General features: G+C 38.1%; 1 protein-coding gene across 1 annotated transcript in view; it reads left to right on the top strand.

Moving 5' to 3' along the window:
- Trim24 (tripartite motif containing 24) overlaps positions 1 to 19,960 on the top strand; it is a 113,804-nt gene that overhangs the window by 75,753 nt on the left and 18,091 nt on the right. Inside the window, exons 8-13 of the mRNA XM_055602037.1 lie at positions 6,255 to 6,372; positions 8,994 to 9,259; positions 12,335 to 12,508; positions 14,978 to 15,151; positions 17,008 to 17,143; positions 19,690 to 19,762. Coding sequence (XP_055458012.1) covers positions 6,255 to 6,372; positions 8,994 to 9,259; positions 12,335 to 12,508; positions 14,978 to 15,151; positions 17,008 to 17,143; positions 19,690 to 19,762 — 941 coding nt within the window. The remainder of the gene's footprint in view (positions 1 to 6,254; positions 6,373 to 8,993; positions 9,260 to 12,334; positions 12,509 to 14,977; positions 15,152 to 17,007; positions 17,144 to 19,689; positions 19,763 to 19,960) is intronic.

Here is a 19,960-nt window from a genome sequence, read left to right as displayed (position 1 = left end):
TTAATAGAAGTCTTGTTTGGAACAATCTAAAATGCTGGACCAATTGAGATTAGTAGCTTTCTTCAAAGCTCTCTTGGGAGCAGGCTTTGATGAGAAATAGCAATTGAAGCAGTTGAGGCAAGAACAAGCAGAATGCCGGAACATGTAAGATGCTGCATTTGTCAACGTTGACAGATGTGTGAACATCTCAGCATGCTGGAAGGATAAATTCTGTCAGGTTTGATCTAGCGTTTCCAGTGTCCAGTCCTTTTTTCTGCAAACATGTAATTTCTCACAAGCATTATACAGTTCTAAAATTATAAATGTATGAGATGTGCAGGATGAAACTAATTAAACTAATTTTATCTATGGCAATTAAAAGAAAGGCATAATAAATTTTGAGGTTATTGTAACCAAGGATTTATTGACCATGTATCCTTGAAGTTCTGGCTGGAGACATTTTTTATGTCTCAATCAGTTTCAGAGTTGTTCCCATGTGAAGGGATCAGCATTTGATGTTAAATGTTTTGTTTGGTCTTCTTGATTTCTCTCTTCTTGTGTGTGGCCAAGGTCTTCAGGTGGCCTTCCTCTGTAATAACCTGATTTTTATTAGTTTTGATAGAACCCATAACTTCTCTTCTCCTATATGAACATACACAAAACCTCTTCCCCAGTGTAACACATTCCCTGCTCTCCATTGTGAAGTTAGGGTATCTTTGAAATATATAGGCTGAAATAATTCAGTTTTTTTTCTACAACCCAGTGTCTCTCCACAGCTGTTGTTTGTTCATTAACGTTTAAGAAATTTAAGGTCAGTAAAGCATTATGTAATCTATTTCTGGGAGTGTTTGATACCCCTCTCTGTTTGTTAAGCATGTCCCTTAAAGTATGATTGGATCTTTCAATGACTGTTTGACTGGTAGGATTGTGCAGTATATTTGTGACATGTTTTATCTTATAATATGTAAAAAATCATTCCCTTTTATTAGAGACACACACTGTAACATTATCAGTCTTAATGTGTTGATGTATACTCATAACTGTTATCATTTCTAATGAATGCATAATAACTGAATCAGCCTTTTCAGAAATTAAGGCCCATTGAAACCCTGACTATGTTTCTATAATATGGTGCACATTTCTGTTTACCAAACTCTGTAAAATAAAGCATGTCCATTTGCCAAATTTCATTTCTTTGGTTACCTTTAGGGTTCCTTTCTGCAGGTAGTGCAGTTTGGTTATATAAAGAACAAATGGGATGCTTTCCTCACAATTTCTTTGGCCTGTTGCCAAATGACAGAAAACTCTTTTTAAACCTTTGCTGATAACATGCTATTTTTTATGAAATTCTGAGGCCTTTAACACACTTCCTATCAATAGGTGATCAATTTCACCATTGCCTTGTGCTAGAGGGCCAGGTAGAACCGTATGAGATCTGATACGTGTTACATGCAGTGGATTATTTCTATTTCTGATTACTTGTTGTAATTGAAGAAACAGTGAAGTTAATTCTGAACTAGATCAGCAATTTCTATATGCAGAACAACTCTTTCTGCATATTGAGAGTCAATGACTATACTAAGAAATTGCTGAAAATTTAATAACACCAAGAGAATTGTATGTAATTCTGATTTTTGAACTGAATCATAAGGACTCTCCGCCACTTTACTCACATTTTCTGACTTATAACCTGCCCTTTTTGATTTATTGGCATCCATGTAAAATATGGGAGCTCCAGAAATTGGAGTTCCTTTTATTATACAAGGAAGAATCCAATTTGTTCTTTTAATAAACTGAAGTTGCTTGCTTTTTGGGTATCTGTTGATTTTTCCCAAAAATTCATAGCAAGCTCTTTGCCAGTATTCATTGACTATCCATAATAATGCAATCTCGGCATTGGTAAAGGGCACCATAACTTCAGCTGGATCTATTCCAGCAGTTGATGAAGTCTCGTTTTTCCTTTTAGGATCAATTCAGAAAGAAACCTTTTCTGTATAGGTTTTTAATTTTTTATTTTGTGTGCCAGAAATGTCCATCCTCCCTCTGCATAAGAATTCCTATGGGAGAATGAGTGGAAGGCAAGATAACCAAAATGCAGGCCCTCTTTGGATTGATATAGTCTATACATGCATCTTGTAATTTCCTTCCTACCAGAGCCAATGTCCTTTTCAGCATCAGTTGATTACATTCTTATACTATTTAAGTCCTTATCACCCTGTAAGGTTTGAAATAAGTTACTTAGCTCTTATGGTAAGCTAAACCAATGGTAGGCTGTAGCCAGTTAATATCTCCCAGCAATTTTTGGAAATCATTGAGAGTTCTTAATTGGTTTCTTCTAATATGTACCTTTTGTGGTGGAATTTTCCGTAGAGCTATTTTATATCCTAGGTAATTAATAGAATCTCCTCTTTGTATTTTTTTTTTGGGGGGGGAGCAATCTCTAATCCCCAACAAGGCAAAGTTCTATTATTTATTTCATCAATTTTTTTTCTAATGTTTTCATATCTGAGTCAGCCAAGAAGATATCATCCATATAGTGGTAAATTATGAATTGAGGAAATTGCTTACAAATTGTCTCCAACGGGCTGTTGTACAAAATAATAGCACAAATAGGACTGTTTAACATCCCCTGTGGTAAGACCCTCCAGTGATATCTCTTTATCGGACAGCTTTTATTCAAAGTGGGTGCTGAGAAAGCAAACCTTTCCCTATCATGTTCATGTAAAGGAATTGTGAAAAAGCAATCCTTTAAATCAATCACTGTAATAGGCTATTCTTTAGGTAACAAGGAAGGCAATGGGATTCCGGATTGTCATGATCCCATTGGCTGAATAATTTTGTTAATTGCTCTTAGATCTATCAACATCCTCCATTTGCCAGATTTCTTTTTGATGACAAATACAGGGAATTCCAAGGGCTGTTGGACTCCTCTAAATGTTGAGCCTCCAGCTGTTCCAGGACTAGCTGTTGTAGTGCCAGTAATTTTTCTTTACTCATAGACTGTTGTTCAATCCAAATGGGTTGGTCAGCCAACCATCTTAGTGGTAAGGCTGTGGGGGTTTTATCAGCAGTGGCTTCCCAACATGAAGTTGAAAAGATGGCCTCTGCTGTATTTTGTTTATGGACAGCCTGGACAGTCTGAAACTGTTTTTGATGGAATTTTTTAATAATTTTTAACTTCTTTATCAGGAGTATTACCTGTTTCTTGGCTTGTCTCAAAACTTGGGGGGATGTTAATCTGGGTCTTCCATTGTTGTAACAGATCTCTTCCCCATAAGTTTATGGCTATCTCAGCCACGTATGGCCTTAATTTTCCTATTTGACCTTCTGGTCCTGTATATTTAAGCCACCTGACACTTTGTTTTACTTTAAATAAAGTTCCAACTCCTTCGAATTGGATATCCACCTCTTGAAGTGGCCAATATGGAGGCCAGGATTTAATATCCACCATGGTTTCAATTTCAGTAGTATTTAAAATTATCTTTAACTTTGGCCTTTGATCATTTATAGAAGTTTGCCAATATATTTGTGTTTTTCTTTCCCCCTTCCTGGGTTTATGATTTATCTATAGAACTTGCTCTAGTCTCACTGTCTGATTTTTTAATGTTTATTCCCAGAGCAGTGATATTTAATTTTCTTGTGGAGGAGTATCCCTATCCTATATTGGGGCCTCCAAGAGGCCCCCTTTGGGCATTTTTTGATAGACGATTACCCCATTATCTGTTACTGTTCTACATTCACTAGGCCAGTGTTGACCCTTACCACATCTTCTGCATATTCTAGAAAACATAGGCTCCCTTTTTGAATTATTTGTTTTCCTTTTAACTCCCTTTGTAGTAACCTTGCACATTGCAATTAAGACATTTCCCAAGGTCTTAAGAGGTAGCTTCTCCTATCAAGGTCATACTGGGTGAGTAAGGTGTGATATCAGTCGTATTTCTGACCCATTTGTCTGTTGATGCAGATCTTGCTCTTAATGGTCTTATTGCCTCTTTGCATTCAGTATTAGCATTTTAGAAAACTAAAGATTCTATTAGTGCCTTTCTAGCTAGTGGATCTGATATACTTCAATCAGGTCAATCTTTGCAAAAAGTTAGTGAATGTTTCACTTGGACCTTTTATGACCTGAGAGAATGGCTCAAGCCTATTTCCTGATTCCTCAACCCTGTCCCAGACATTTAAGGCTGCTAGGCAACATAATGCTAAGGTTTCCTCATTATATACAGCTTGTATCTCTGTGTCAGAATGTTAGACATCACCAAGCAGCTATTCCTTAGAAACACCAACACCTCTGGCTCTATTTTTGTGTGCTATCTCTCTAGCCTCTTCTCTCCACCATGAAAGCCATTGTAAATATGGCCCAGATTCTAATATTGCTTTGTCATTTCCTTCCAGTCTTATGGGATTACTTTACTTCTGATTGGCCAGATAGTCAACATTTGTTTTACAAATGGTGAATGCATTCCAAAATTAGTGACACTTTCCTTAAATTTCCTCAGATCTAGCACTTCCACAGGGTGCCATTCAGCTTTGTGAATCCTGTAAATGATCATCATCTACTGATCTCTGCTGGTTTACTGACTAGATAAGCTAACATTTGTTTTCTAACTACCTTTGGTTGGCTTTCTTTATTTTTATCTTTTGCCTCTGCCTGAGTATTTTCTTTACTTAGTATTCTAAACTCTCTGTTGTTTTGTTCAATAATCTCTTGAATCTCTTGTTTTATGCCTCGTCCCAAATTTTAACTTTTTTCCTTATATTGTTCTAGTTCTTCCAGTATCTTTTCTAAAACTTCTGCCCTATTTTCCTGTTGTTTATCCTGTTCTCTTAAGTTTTTGTACCTCTTGTTTTGTCCTGTTTCCAACCTTCATTTTTTCTTTATATTGTTCACTTATTCCTTGTTGTTCCATTATCTTTTCTAAAGCCTTCACCTTTGAGAAGACATACAAGACTAATCCAATTATTAAAATTAAACTGAGGACGATAAATATAACCGTAGTCACAATTTATAAATTTTCCTTTTATTTTGGTCTTAAAACCATAGAAGAGATTATCAGCCAAGCTCCAAGAAGTCTGTTTTATTGTCTCTCTCATCTTATCCACTTGGTTTACTTAAAATATGTATATAGCGTAAAAGTTTGATTATTAAACAATTTACCTGATGATAAGTTCTGTTCCCGGTCTGTGTTCTTTTGTGCTGTACTGTGTCTCACAACACTCCTGTTTATCAACTCACAGAAGAGGTGTGGTTTTCCCTCCCACCTGTAACTTAGAATTATTTTACCAGATCCCTACTCCTCCCCCAGTAGGCTGGGTGCCTGTGTGACTTGGAAGAGCACGTAGTTTGGATCTGTTAAACTGGCCTTTTTCCTTTATGTAAGCTTTGGTCCTGAGAAAGCAGTTTAAGCAGACTCTCAGCTTTTCTTCTAGACCTTACCAGTTCAGATGCTTGACGCTTTTCTGTCTCTGGATCCTGTTTCCAGGGAGAGGTATTTTTTCTGCCTCCCTGACTCCTCCTCACTCTGGGAAGTTACTGGGTCCATAAATGTTTGCTCCTCAGACTGGCAAGAACCACTTCTCAAAGGGATTTTACTTTTCTGCCTTGACTAGCAAAGTCTGGCTTTGAGAACCTTCCTTGTTATAGAGCCACTTTTTTTTTTTTTTTTCTCTACCTAAAAGAAATTTCTTCTCTGGGGTTCATATGTATCAATTTTTGTTTTTCTGCAGCCTGCTGGAGGTTTTGCTGCTCTGCAGGGAGGGGGAGTTGTCTAATCAGGAATCTGCGAGCTCCTAGTTTAGGAACTGCGAATTCTGTTTTTAAGGAACAGAACTAAAAAACTGCTCTATGTTTTTTTGGTTGTTTTCTTTTTTTTTTTTTTTAATGTAAGTTCTTGATAGATTACGTAAATTCTGCCACACATTGGTATGCCATTTGTTGTTGATTATTAATTTATCTTTTAGTTAAACTGGTTATTCCTAAACCAGCTGTATTCCCAAATTGCCACACAGAGACTAGGATATATTTAGTTAACCGAGAGCACAATGCTAGGCAATAGTTACTCCATCCTAAACCTCCAAGCCTGCATAGTTTCCTACCCTTCAGGAGTGCTAGAATTAAAAGTGTACACCATCATGCCTGACTTATATAACCATTTTTATAACACAAGTATAATTGTTTGCATACATACCAGAAACTGTGTAAAACATTATTTGTGTAACACATTATTTGCCTTAGAAATACACTAATGTTGTTTTTTTTCCCTACTTTCTTCTAGATTACATACCGGTTACGGCACCTTCTTCGTGCAAGGTGTGATGCCTCTCCTGTGACCAACAACACCATCCAGTTTCACTGTGATCCTAGTTTCTGGGCCCAAAATATTATCAACTTGGGTAGGCATTATGTACATTTTTTTCTACAGGTCTATTTTGCTGTAGAGCTCTCACTACTCATGACATGTTACTCAATATAACATTCCCATTCACTATCTTGTTTTACAGTTAGACTTTTCCAGTATGTCATTAATATATGAATATGGTAACACAGATGCATGAATATTTACATACTTGTTTGGAGATAATATGAAAATATTAGGATACTTAAGTTAGGGATTAAGAGCCTTCCCTCTCCCTATAGAATCCTGTTTGTTACTTTGTTTAAATAAATGTGTATGGGAGTTTTGCCTGAATGTGTGTTTGCTCACCACATGTGTGCAATGCCTGCAGAGGCCAGAGAGGCCACCAGTTCCTCTTGGAATTGGAATTACAGAAGGTTGTAAGCTGCCGTTGAGTGCTGTGAATGGAAGAGCAGTCAGTGCTTTTAACCACTGAGCCATCTCTACAGCCCTAAGAATTCTGTTTGTATTATTACCTCTGTCTGTATCAGAATGTGTTTTCTGTGACTGTATGTGATGCTGGGCTTTGATATCTAGGGTGGGACGTGTGTGTGTGTGTGTGTGTGTGTGTGTGTGTGTGTGTGTGTGTGTATTACCATTGACCAACATCGCCCATGTCAGTTGGCTTTTGATATTTAGGATGGCTTCTGAAGAAATACTTCCTGTGCTGCTATTGAGGAGCCTTTGAGCCTCTGTGTTTGTATGTGCATCGTCATACAGGTGCCTGTGGAGCCCAGAGGAGGCCATTTGATCACTAGAGCTAGACTTACAGGGTACTTGTGACCTGCCTTAACGTGGGTGCTGGAAACTGAACTTGGGTCTTCCAGAAGAGCTGCAGGTGCCCTTAAATACTCAGCTATTTCTCTAGCCCCAGGTTACCATCTTTGTACTAGGGGTGGAGTGGGGTGAGACAAGATCTCTTGTGGTTCAGTCCAGCCTAAGCTAACTATGTAGCCAACTGACCCAGCACAAAATCCTAAAGTTACTATGCAATTTCTTTTTTCCAGTCTTGTTTTTGTCATCTGTTTCTTACTTTGCAAGCAAGAGCTTATAGGTGATAGTGCTGTGTCAGCATATCAGATGGCTAGATGGAAGTTTTTTAAGTTTAAAACCATTGCTCAAGCCCCTATGGCTAAATTACAGTGTCTTATAAACAGAGGCCTTTTCTTTTTCCTCCCTTTCATCCATTACCCTCTCTATTTGTTTTGTGTTTTAGATCTTTTCCTTACCTGTCAAGTTACAAATTGTGTGAGTGGAGGAAGAGGGAGTGTGTTTGTAAGTAGTGGAAAGACAACATACAGAGAATGACACGATCGTAAATATTGGAGCTAATTGACTCAGAGGGTAGTATCTTGGTAACATTAGGAAGTACATAATCTTTGTAAGCAGCGCAGTAAAAAGTTAATACTTAGCTTTCTTGTTGCACTGGTAAGTGAAGGAAAATATTCTTTTAGCTCTTCACTTTCTCACAGGAAAATAATAGACACAAAACATCAAAAGGTCCCTAGATATTGTTTCTCAACAACAAGCTTTTCCTTGGATGACAATGACATCTTGGGTTCCTGATTATTCTGTCACCTCCAAGAGTAGATTATATGTGAAAAAGGAAAAACACCTGGAGAAGGAGCTGCTGTTTTCATGACATCATACAATGGAAAGGAAAAAATACCCTTAAACAAATGTCAGCCATACAAAGGAAAAACAAAAAAAGAGTCATGGGAGTCTAGGTGATAGATACCCCAGCAGGTCAATTTGAGGCATATACATAACCATTTACTTATCAATATAGAGGCAGCAACTGGAATCAGTTTGATCCACCCTACTTATAGCAGGACTTTGTTAGACCCATCAGTAGTAAATAATGCCATGGAGGCTGTTTCATAAGTTTAAAGCTTAGGCCTTTGGCGGCACAGATTCCCAGCTACCATCTAGACTGATCCAGCTATTCTTGCCTGTGACCCGCCATGTGACTACCTTCTGCTCTGCTCTGGTCGATGTCTGTTCCCCTCCATGTCTGCCCTCAAATGTCCTGCTTCTGCTTTCTTCTCCTAGTGTCCATCCTCCCCTGCCATTCTCCCTCCCACCCTATTACCCATACCTCCCTCTCCCTCTGGTTCTCCCTCTCACTCTGAAATTCTGTCCCCAACTTCCTGTCCCAATACCAAGATCCTGCTATCACTTAGCTCCCTGACTATACGGCTATCAGTAATTAATAATATAGAGACACACCTCCTTCACACAATGTGAAGGAAAGTCACCCCAACATGTACTAAAAGAAACAGCTTGAGAAATACAAAGCATGGGCTGGGAGATGGCTGTTCTTGAAAGTTTTATTTTTTTTAAATGAATTAGTATTATTAAAAACGTTATATGGTAAGTTTTTATAGAATATAAATTAAAACCTCATTGGGATCCTCCATTTTTAGACACAAAACATCAAAAGGTCCCTAGACATTGTTTATAGTTTATAATTTTTAATAGTTTATAGTTTTTAATAGTTTAGAGGAGTCCTTTGTCCAGAATTCTCTAGCAGTTAAAGTCCAACTTGGTAGCCGTATAAAATGTGGTGTTTCACTGATTATCCAACATTTTTATCTTGTTCTCTTTCTCTTTAATTAGGTTCTTTAGTAATCGAGGATAAAGAGAGCCAGCCACAAATACCCAAGCAGAATCCTGTCGTGGAACAGAGTTCACAGCCACCTGGTTTGGCTTCCAACCAGTTATCCAAGTTCCCAACACAGATCAGCCTAGCTCAGTTACGACTCCAGCATATGCAGCAACAGGTAATGGCTCAGAGGCAACAGGTGCAACGGAGGCCAGCACCTGTGGGTTTACCAAACCCTAGAATGCAGGGGCCCATCCAGCAGCCTTCCATCTCTCATCAGGTAAATTTGGAAGCAGGCCTGTCCTAACTTAGATAACTGTAGTGTAATTGTGTTGAGCTCCTTACAGTAACCAATACCCCACACACACTGCCCTTCATTTAGATATTAAAGGTTCCTTGATCTAACACCTAATTTTTAGCTCAACTCCAGAATGACTTAATGATGTATTTGCTTACTATATCTATTACGCCTGTGTTGGGTATAAAGTGTTGTGAACCTCTAATTCCTATATGAGTGCATCAAATTGATCAATACTTTAAGGATTTCTTTGAGACAGTATTTAGAAAACCACACTGCATTCTAGAAAGTAGGACAATAGTATGGTTTGGTCTGCAGCTCATTAGAATCCTGTCTTTTCAGCCTGTTTCATTTTTCCTGAGTAAATCCATATACTATTCCTAGTCTTACTGGGTGTGCAGTATTCTGTCATTTTTCAGTCCTTTTATTTTTTGACACGTGTTTGCATTGTATGGTTAACAAAGTATTGTGCATGTTGTCATGAGTAAGCATGCACATATCATGTGGAGGCCAGAGGTTGACATCAGTGTCTTCCCTTATTGCTTGCTATTGATTTCATTTACTGAGGCACTGTCTCTTGCTCAGCCCACGGAGCTCACTGATTCAGCTAGTCTAGCTAGCCAGCTTACCTTGGAGCTCATCTATCTCTGCCTTCTGCGTGCTGAGATGTGGGTGCTGATGATCTGAAGTCTCCATATTTGCTCAGTATGTGCCTTATTCACTGAGCCAGCTCTCCAGTCCCTCCAGTCTAGTTTTAGTTCTGTGTACTTTTATCAAATAGCTTAACCAGTCTTACTCAGGTTAGACATGGACCTACATAAATGAATAAAGGCTTGATAAAACATTTCATCAAACTCTTCCATAGAATTATGATTTACAATTTGTGGCTAATTTTATCTTCTCCTTGTTTGGATAGAGGGTTTGTAATGATTTTGGTAAATGACACAACTGAACTGGAGTTTCACAAAAGTCAAACACATTGGACAAAACTATGCTAAAAATTCTCATTACATTCAAAAGCAAAGCTTAGTTCAAACTGTTTTGGCAACAAAAGTAAAAAGGAAGCAACTGGTACAGATATGAATAACTGATAAAAAGGAAATGTTTGTTTAATTAGGAGGAAAAGCTTTATTTTACTACTGTTTTACCAACACTAGGATATATGATGTGCTGATTCTTTATGGAAAGAAATCTAAATGGCATAGCCTTTTTAGTAGCAATTTAATAAAATGTCGAACTAGTTTCAAAAAATTCTTTAGTACTGGTTGAGAGTTCTAGCCATACATGCCTGTGTTGTTATTTGCCCATTTGTGGTGCTGGGCCACATCACCTAGCCCCTGAACATACTCAAGTATGTGTTCTTCCACTAGTTTTAACGAGGAAAGGAGTAAATCCATCATCTTAATTAATTCCCTATCTATCAAGAGGTAATTGAGGCAGTTAATCAATAGCTATTTAAGGAAATTGCTTATACACATAAGCAATAACAACAGAAATAGCATCCAAGCCTTCAGCCTACTTTTCCCAGAAGTTGGTTTTTGATTTTTCAGTCTGTAGCATTTAGTGCTATAATTTCTATAAAGTCTCTACTATTCAGCTTAAATTTGTAACTTAGAAGTACTTTTCACAACTTTCCTTATGTATTATTTTTAGTCTTCTCTGACCTCTAGTTCTTTTCCTTCTCTTTATATCTTTTCTGCTAAGTACTCATTTCCACATTTTTATTTTTCGGCTACTGGTTTATCCTCCTCCTGTATTTTGAGTTTTTTCATCTTCTGCCGGTTTGTGTACACGTACATGTTGTGCACTGCCTGTGTAAAAGCAGGTGGATCTCTGAGCTTCTGGTTATGTAGTGTGTGCAAACCGTGCTCTGCATTTGCCTTTATGGACAGGTAGATTGAAAGCATTGTGCTTATAAAAGTCACTTACATGATAGTTCCATCATTCTTCCTCTGAAGATTAACCATGTCACTGGTGTTCTTAAAGTGCTAGATGGCAGCAAAAGTAGAATAGTTCATTATGTGGCAAAGTAAGTGGAGCCGACTTGATAGACTGTTGATTTAGTGCTCACAGTCTATGCTATTACACTGTGTGGATATATCTGCTCATTTGAGAACACTGGCATACCGTCACTATACATGATTTATGGCCTTAGTTCTCACTGTGCCCATGCCTGCAATTTCACCATGCTCTGTTGTTTTCCTCATTTGATTTATTTTCATCTTGTAATTCTTGAATGATTTTTTTTTTCACAAGATTATCACTAGTTTTTCTGTTTAAGACCGTATCTGGTTTTTAATAGTCTTGGGTTTGACAAAAGTCTCATAAATTAATCTAACTGTAGCAGTTCAGGGAATAGGGAGAATACCACCTTACACCATGCTCAGCCGTAAGCTTCTCAATGGTAGGCAGGGTGAGCATTTAGTCCTAGTGGTCTGGCATCAAGTGTCTTATCCCTCCCCCTTTGGTTGAATCATTGTATTGAGCAGTTATTGAGAGGATGAGACTATGGTGACAGAAAATGTCTATTCTCCTTAAAAATCATTTGTTTTTCTTTAAATAGATTTAGAAAATCTCTACTGTAATTCCTCAGGATTTTCTCTTTGTGTTCTTGTGGTATAAAATTCTCATGTCACAAGTTTTATGTTAGGGCTTCTGGCTTGTTCCTCTATGTAGTTTTTCACTAACGTTATTTCTGCTCTTTACCTTGGAATTTCAGTTGGTCCAGAAATAGTATACAAATCTGTTTTTCAGTGGTTGTTTAATATATTCTTAACTGAGGGAGAAAGGGGGGAAATGAAGCTATTAATTTGGAGTAGGGGAATAATTTTCCTTTTTTTTTTTCCTTTCCTTCCTTTTCCCAATCACTCTTCCCCCTTTTAAAAAAGACTACTAACGCTACCACCACCACCACCCGTTCGGTGTTTCTTATGGTCTTAGTGAGGCTTCTATGGCAGAGCTGCTATCATAGAGGATTTTATATGGCAAAGATCTGGGCCTCTTTAGGAGGCTATTGTTACTATAGTACTTTTATTTCTTTTTCTTAATTTTTCCTAGCATCCACCACCACGTTTAATAAACTTTCAGAATCACAGCCCTAAACCCAATGGACCAGTTCTTCCTCCTTATGCTCAACAGCTGAGATATCCACCAAGCCAGAATATACCACGACAGACAATAAAACCCAACCCCCTGCAGATGGCTTTTTTGGCTCAACAGGCCATAAAGCAGGTGTGTATTACCTTTCTCTCTAGTTGGTTGGTTCTATACTTATGCTGGTCTGTACTTCTAGATCATACAAACTTAAAGGTAAACAATAGGTGATGAAAGTTGCTTGCTTGCTTTTTAAAAATGACCAGAAATTACAGAGTGTACTTAGAAAACAGATCTATGGTAAGAAAAAGATCAGCAGTAAGAAATAACATCTCAGTGCTTTTTAATCAAGGGGTCCTTCCATACTTTATATATAATCAGAGTTTGATTTAACATCCCCAGGTTTTATTTACAAACTCAAACCTGAGCTGGGCACATTGGGCCACACCTATAATCCCAACACTTGGGGAGACAGAGGCAGGCAGATCTCTGGGAGTTTGAGGCCAGTCTGGTCCACAAAGCGAGTCCAGGAGAGCCAAGGCTACACAGAGAAATCCTGTCTCAAATAAATAAATAAATAAATAAATAAACAAACAAACAAATAAGAATAAATAAATAAATAAATAATTTAGGGTGTAGATAATTTAAGATTTAAATTGTTACTTGGCATCAAATTCTGCTTATTTTCCTAATTTATGATCTCTCCAAGTACATTATTTTTAGATCTCACTCTGAGTACCTTGCAGGGTTGTGATGAGAGCTATCCTAATGTATATAAAAACACCTGGCATCTTTCAAGCATTCAGCTTCTCTTCTTCCCCATTTATTAGATTTTAATGACTAGATTATTTATTGCCTTCTGCCAGTGACATGAAGTTGAACTCAAGAATGGCAGAACCAGGGACTCAAGGCTAAGCTCCACAAGAGTGCCCCTGCTGGCATTCAGTGGAACTTTTATTTGAATGGTTCAGGATATAGACTTCATTTCTCATCACTATCAACAGATGTGCTCACAAGACAGACTGTCTTGAGGCCAATTGGGGCTGTTTGCTAAGCTGCATTTCTAAGGGAATAGAAAACATCTTGCCCATGGCATTCCTTGGGCAGGTGGAAGCATTTCTATCCGGGGGATAAACAGTTTTATGGGAACAGAGTTCGCAAAACAGGATAGTACTAGGAAGTCTATTGTGTGCATGCTTTGGTAAATACTCTTAAATTTTTTTCTTGAATTTTTATTGGACAGAAATCTAAATATAATGAATAAATGAGCAAATAAACCAGGAGAAATATTGTGAGAAATATGACTATTTTTTAAACTTCTGTGTAGAATAGATTTACAAATGTTATGTACTTTTTAGAAATGTTTCTTTATTGGGTGACTGTCAAAGATGTAGGGGTGGACAATGTTCTCTGCACAATTGCTGTTAGAGGTCAGCTTGTGGTATCTTATCTTTCCACCATATGGGTTTTGAGGATCAGGTGGTCAGGCTTGGAAACAAGTACTTTTATACACTGAACCATCCCATTGGCCCCAGAAATTAGTTTTAATGAATAAGTTTACCAAATTATTACATTCTCATGTAATAGATACACTTTTTAGCCACTAAGAAATTACCATGTTACCTAATTTTTGTGAGATATATGTCACTTGTGTGTGTTTTATCTTATACAAAGGGAAAAACCCCAGGTAGGTACTTACCAACTCTGACTCCTTATTCTCTGAAGGGGAGGAGGAAAAAATACAGGAATAAGATAAAGGTGTTTCACCTTAAAAAAACAAAACAAAACAAAACAAAAACCTTTAAAAAAAAAAAAAAAAGATAAAGGTGTTGAGTGTGAATGTCCTGAAGATGACATTCACACCCAACTTCATATGTTTCTGTATGTAGTTTTTACAGTTACATATATAAGATTCTTCAGAAAATCACTCTACAGTGTCATCCAAATATAATGATAATGTGTTTGGATAGTTTTCTGCTGAATGACCTTGGGATACCTTTCAGTTCTCCTCCAGCCCCCATATTTATTCTGAAATTTTTGTTTTTCAAGTATATCAAGTATTGAAATAAATTAGTGAACAATTTGTTTCCCCTGCCTTAATACTTATTAACCACATGCCTTTTTATCTAACTATCCATTTTTACCATACTTTATGTAGGTTTTGAAGCAACCAAACAGCATGATTCAATTTTGTATCCTTCAGCATGCCTAGCATTATCTTTGTGTTTATCTTAGCTTCTAATATGAATGAGAAGGCTTTTCTCAAGGCTTACTTACTTTTTCATATATGAAAAATAAGAAAGAAGAGTAAAACCTTACAGCCTTAAGTTATTGCTAATTAATTCTGGCATTCCAGCTTGGGACAAAAGAAAATGTACGTTTTTAATTCTCCTGCTTTACCTTGAATTCAAGTGGCTTTTTGTATCCTTGTATTTCTTGTCCATTTCATATATATGTAAATATATTTTGCAAGGATGTGAAATGGTTTTCTGGTATGTGCTAGAAAAAAGGCTTATTTGTTATTTTTTTATATGATTGACACATCCCCATGCACACACATAATAATGTCTCCTCTCTGTTTTCTCTCTCCTCATCTTGGTACTCCAGTGGCAGATCAGCAGTGGACAGGCCACGCCCACAACTGCCAGCAGCTCATCCTCCACTCCTTCCAGTCCCACAATCACAAGTGCAGCAGGGTATGATGGGAAAGCTTTTAGTTCACCCATGATTGATCTGAGTGCACCAGTGGGAGGTTCTTACAATCTTCCATCTCTTCCAGATGTAAGTTTATACAAAAATCCATACTAATAATCTCCTTTGAAAAGTAATAGTAAATTTGTATTTAGTTTGAAGTGGGGGGTTATTGGTTTATCAGCTATTTCTGAAAGCTTAGTTTTATTCTTTAGAAATAAAATGTGAGTAAAATTAGAAATTATGATCACTTAGCCATACAAAATAATGTTGTGCGGGGCCATGATGTTAAAGTTGTTTTTAGAAGAAAGACCATAGGATCAAGGCTGGGAAAGTAGGGAAGTAGGATGAAAAAGTAGATTGGATTGTTCCAGACTAGACTGTGAAGAGTAAGTGTGGAGGTGAGTTCTGAAATGCAAGACCCGGGATGAGGTGGAGGAGACAGTGATTTCCTTGGTAAAACACCAGATTTGTGTACTTGAGCATAGCACCAGCAGAGAGTTTTCTCTGGTCTGTTGCCTATTTAAATTAAGCAATGTACTCAGCCTTTGACAAGTGACTTTTTAATTTATTTTTTATATTAATTACAGTTATCGATTTATATCCCAGCTGTAGCCCCCTCCCTCATCTCCTTCTAAGCCCCACTCCAAGTCCTGATAGGGGAGGTCCTCCTCTGTTTCCATCTGACCCTAGCTTAACAGGTCTCATCATCAGGACTGGCTGCAATGTTCTCCTCTGTGGCCTGGCAAGGCTGCTCCCCCCTCAAGGGGAGGTGGTCAAAGAGCCAGCCACTGAGTTCATGTCAGAGACAATCCTGTTCCCATTACTAGGGAACTCAGACAAGTGACTTCCTAAAGGCAGAAAATAGCAGTGTTATGTTGCTGGTTCCCCACACATTTATTTTCCTTTTGTGTTTTGTTTTTTGTTCATATGTGTATGGGAATTTTGCTTGTGTGTATGTCTGTGCACCACATGAATCCTTGATGCCTTTGAAGGCCATTAGGACATCAGATCCCTTGAGTCTGGAATTACAGACCATGAGGTGCTGGAAATGAAACCCTAGTCCTTTGGGAAAGCAAACAATGTTTTTTTGTTTTGTTTTAACTGCTGAGCCATCTCTTCAGCCCTGTTTTCCCATTTCTTACCCTGCAAGGTTAGGTAGTTTCAATGTCATGATGTACATACAGCCAAGCATGACACATTTATGTTTGTGAAGTATTTTACACACTTCAGTTAGAAAGAATTATATATAAGATTATGAAAGAACTTTTAATTTTTCTTTGATTTTTTTCAAGATAAGATCAATTATATTTCCCAATAATTGTATTATTTATCTCACTAGAGCCACTATATAATACTATTCTAAATAGGTAGAGTGTACTTTTTTCATACATACATCAGACAAAGGAAAACTTAGTCTAAATTTTAATTTCTCTTATTCTCTGGATTATTCTATAAAATAAATTATTTTTATTACATTAAGAAACCCAATCCTTTATGCACCATCTTAAAATTATTGGCTAACGTAGTACCTAAGAATATTAAAATACAGATGACCTTGTCTACTTTCATTCCACCACTATAATGGAGTTTTTCTTTCTGCCTCTTTTTTTTCTTCTGTGTTATGTCATTATGTACAGTCTATACCATAGCTGTAGAACACAGGTCTTATAGAATCCCAATTGAGAGAGGGTAGAAATGCATGAAGGAATTATATATGTTCTTAGAAAACTTGGTGTTTTTAGGCATGACGAAGTATTTGCATTTGAAGCATAAAACTTCTTAAATTTATCGTGTGTGTGTGCGTGTGTGTGTGTGCCTGAGAGAGAGAGAAAGAGAGAAGAGAGCACATTGATAGTATTTAGGATTGATGTTTTCTTGTAAATATAAAGTGGTTTTTAGTTTGCAAAGTTAATTTGCCCTGAAATAATTTCTTCTCTTGGAAGATTGATTGTTCAAGTACTATCATGTTGGATAATATTGCAAGGAAAGATACAAATGTAGATCATGGCCAGCCAAGACCTCCATCAAACAGAACAGTACAGTCACCAAATTCATCAGTGCCATCTCCAGGCCTTTCAGGTAAAGCCACCTTTTGGATTTTTAAATGTTTTCTAGTTTTTAATTCATATTTTTACTCATAATGATTAAAAGTTCCAGGGCTAGAGAAATGGCTCAGAAGTTAGGAGAACTGGCTGCTCTTCCAGAGGACCTGGGTTCAATTCCCAGAACCCATGTGGCAGCTCACAACTGTCTGTAACTCTAGATACAGGGGATTTGGCACCCTCACATGGACATACTTGCAGCCAAAACACCAATGCACATAAAAGTAAAATAAATCATTTTTTAAGAAACATGATTAAAAGTTCCTTTCTGCCTTATTTTGGGGGCAAGGGTCTGCCTCAATTTTTAAATGATATCTTGAGGTTTCTTTTCTTGTATATTGTTGTACAATAATAATATTGTATATTATTTTACGTGTGACATAGTTCACATGTGGAAGTCGGAGGACAACTTGGAGTTGATTTTCTCCTTCCACCAAGTGGCCTCCAGGCTTCAACCTCATGTTGTCAGGCTCGGTGACAAATGCTTTAAACCCACTGAACCCACCTTACCAAACTGAGTTCTTATACCAGGTAAAGCTAGAACTTGTCACAAAGAGGGAAACAGAGGTTAAACTTTTATACTTTTTCAGTTTCAGCAAAATTGATTGGCAATATAGCAACCAACAAGCAGTTTTCTCACACTCTCATTAATTAATTAAATTGCTTGTGATATGGTCTCTTTCAGAATGTAATTTGTCTAGAATCATTTAGTTAAAATACACAAGAGGAGTGCAGTCTTCGGTGGTTTATTTATTTGTTGGTTATAAATTGTGTTTAATAATGCCTAATGTAGGGAGGTGGAGAGATGACTGTAGTTAAGAGCACTTCCTGCTCCTGCAGAGGACCATGGTTCTGTCCCCAGCACCCACATAGTGCCTTACAGCTGCCTGTAACTTCAGTGTGTACCTTGGCCTCCCCAAGTGTGGCATGTGTGTGCTGCTCTAGATACTACTCCTGAACACTTGATAGAGCAGGTAACTCTTCTGTGCCTTCTTAGGGAGACATGAACAGATGCATCCATATAATATGCTGGTGACAAGCTAAAGAAAGAGTTGCACTGAAGTTCTAGCCTGGTGAGCCAGTGAGTCCACCATACCCTAACACAGCCAGGCTGGGCCCCTGGAGACATCTGCACAGTTTGTGGGGGCCCATCTACCAAAGAGCTCCTCTGCCCCAACACTTGCTTACATAAATATTCTCACTTTCTGAATCATGACTCCTAAGTTTTGGAACGTTTCACTAGCCTCATGCATTTCCTCAGTTTCCTGAGTCTTAGGAGCCTCCCTTTTTCCTGGAGGAGAGACTGTCAGTTCTGAGGAGGTTAGTCGTACAACAGCATTGCATGGAATAATGCAAAGGAGTGAACTTTAAGTAAGTTTTCCAGCAATGTTACCAAAAAGTAAGGTGGTTACAAAATTTAAGTGGAGATTCCTACTTTAAACATGAATTTACATAAAAGAAAAGACAAGTGCACATGGATAAAGTAGGAATGCTCTTGATGTTGCTGAAAGAGACACGAATAGGTATTCCCTGCGCAGTAAAGGCATCCAGCAAAGTAGACTAAACAAAAATGTTTTCTCTCTCCAGCTGTCATAAGATTTGGGTTCTAGTGTTTATTTGTCCTAAACAGGATTTGGTTTCTTACTACTTAGAATAGCCAGGGTTTGAATAGTGACAACTCTGCTGACGAAAATGCCAGCAGGCACTTTGGTGTGAACTGATGCTAGTGTAACTTGGCAAAGCATCTCTGAAGGCACCCAGCAATGGTCTTAAAGCTGACATTTGTCTGCTAGGAAGGTCACCATGTAACTTACACTGCAGATGGTGGAGCTCACTTACTAATGTCACTACACGTGTGTGTGTACACGTGCATGTAAGTGCCTCAGCATGCACATGGAGGTCAGAAGACAGCCTGTGGGACTCCAGTTTCCTCCCACCATGGCTGCATCCCAAGCCGCTAGCTTGGGTCATCAGGCGTGGCACCAAGCAGCTTTACCTCCTGAGCCATTTCCACAGCCCCAACATGGATTCTTCTTTGTGGCAGCAGTTCAGAACCTCTTGTTTCTGCCTCACATTGGAATCTAGCTTTCTCTTTTCCCATTAATGGTTCTCACGTGGTTTCAGCGATTGAGCTCAGCTTGTCTGTCAGGCCAGCTGACTAGTGCCTACCTTCCGTGCCACCCTGATGTCTCCTTGAACTCATTTTATATCAGCCCCATTCTCTTGTGTAGTTCTCACTGTCTCTGAAATCCTCTACTCACTCAGCTGCAAGAAAGACTTGAAAATGTGTTCTTACTGGTACTTCAGGTTGCGAGTGTGGAGAGTCTTCCAATGCACAGACATCATCTGGGCCCAGAAGGCAGTAGTGCCGTGACTGTAAACTGTTGGTGTAACAAAATATTAAAGAGTGTGTATAACAGAATTTTATTGGATATGCCTGGTTTGGGTATAATTTAAGTGAGCACATTCAAACACGAATGCATAATTATTAATTCACCTATATGTGTATTTTCTTCTTTTTAGGACCTGTTACGATGACTAGTGTCCATCCCCCAATACGTTCACCTAGTGCCTCCAGCGTTGGGAGCCGAGGAAGGTAAATAGGTTTAACTGTATTTAATGGTGTAGTATTTCCTCATTATTTATAGAGAATTGGCTCCAGGGTCCATCTGAGTGTACCAAAACCTGCCAGTGCTCAAATCCTTTATATGATGGTACAGCATTTGTATGTAACCTGACCATATCTCATGTGTGTGTGTGTGTGTGTGTGTGTGTGTGTGTGTGTGTGTGTGTG

The sequence above is a fragment of the Psammomys obesus genome, unplaced genomic scaffold (genome assembly GCF_907164565.1).
Source record: "Psammomys obesus unplaced genomic scaffold, mPsaObe1.curated_primary_1811, whole genome shotgun sequence".
NCBI classification, from domain to species: domain Eukaryota; kingdom Metazoa; phylum Chordata; class Mammalia; order Rodentia; family Muridae; genus Psammomys; species Psammomys obesus.
This window is presented reverse-complemented; position numbering and strand designations above follow the sequence as displayed.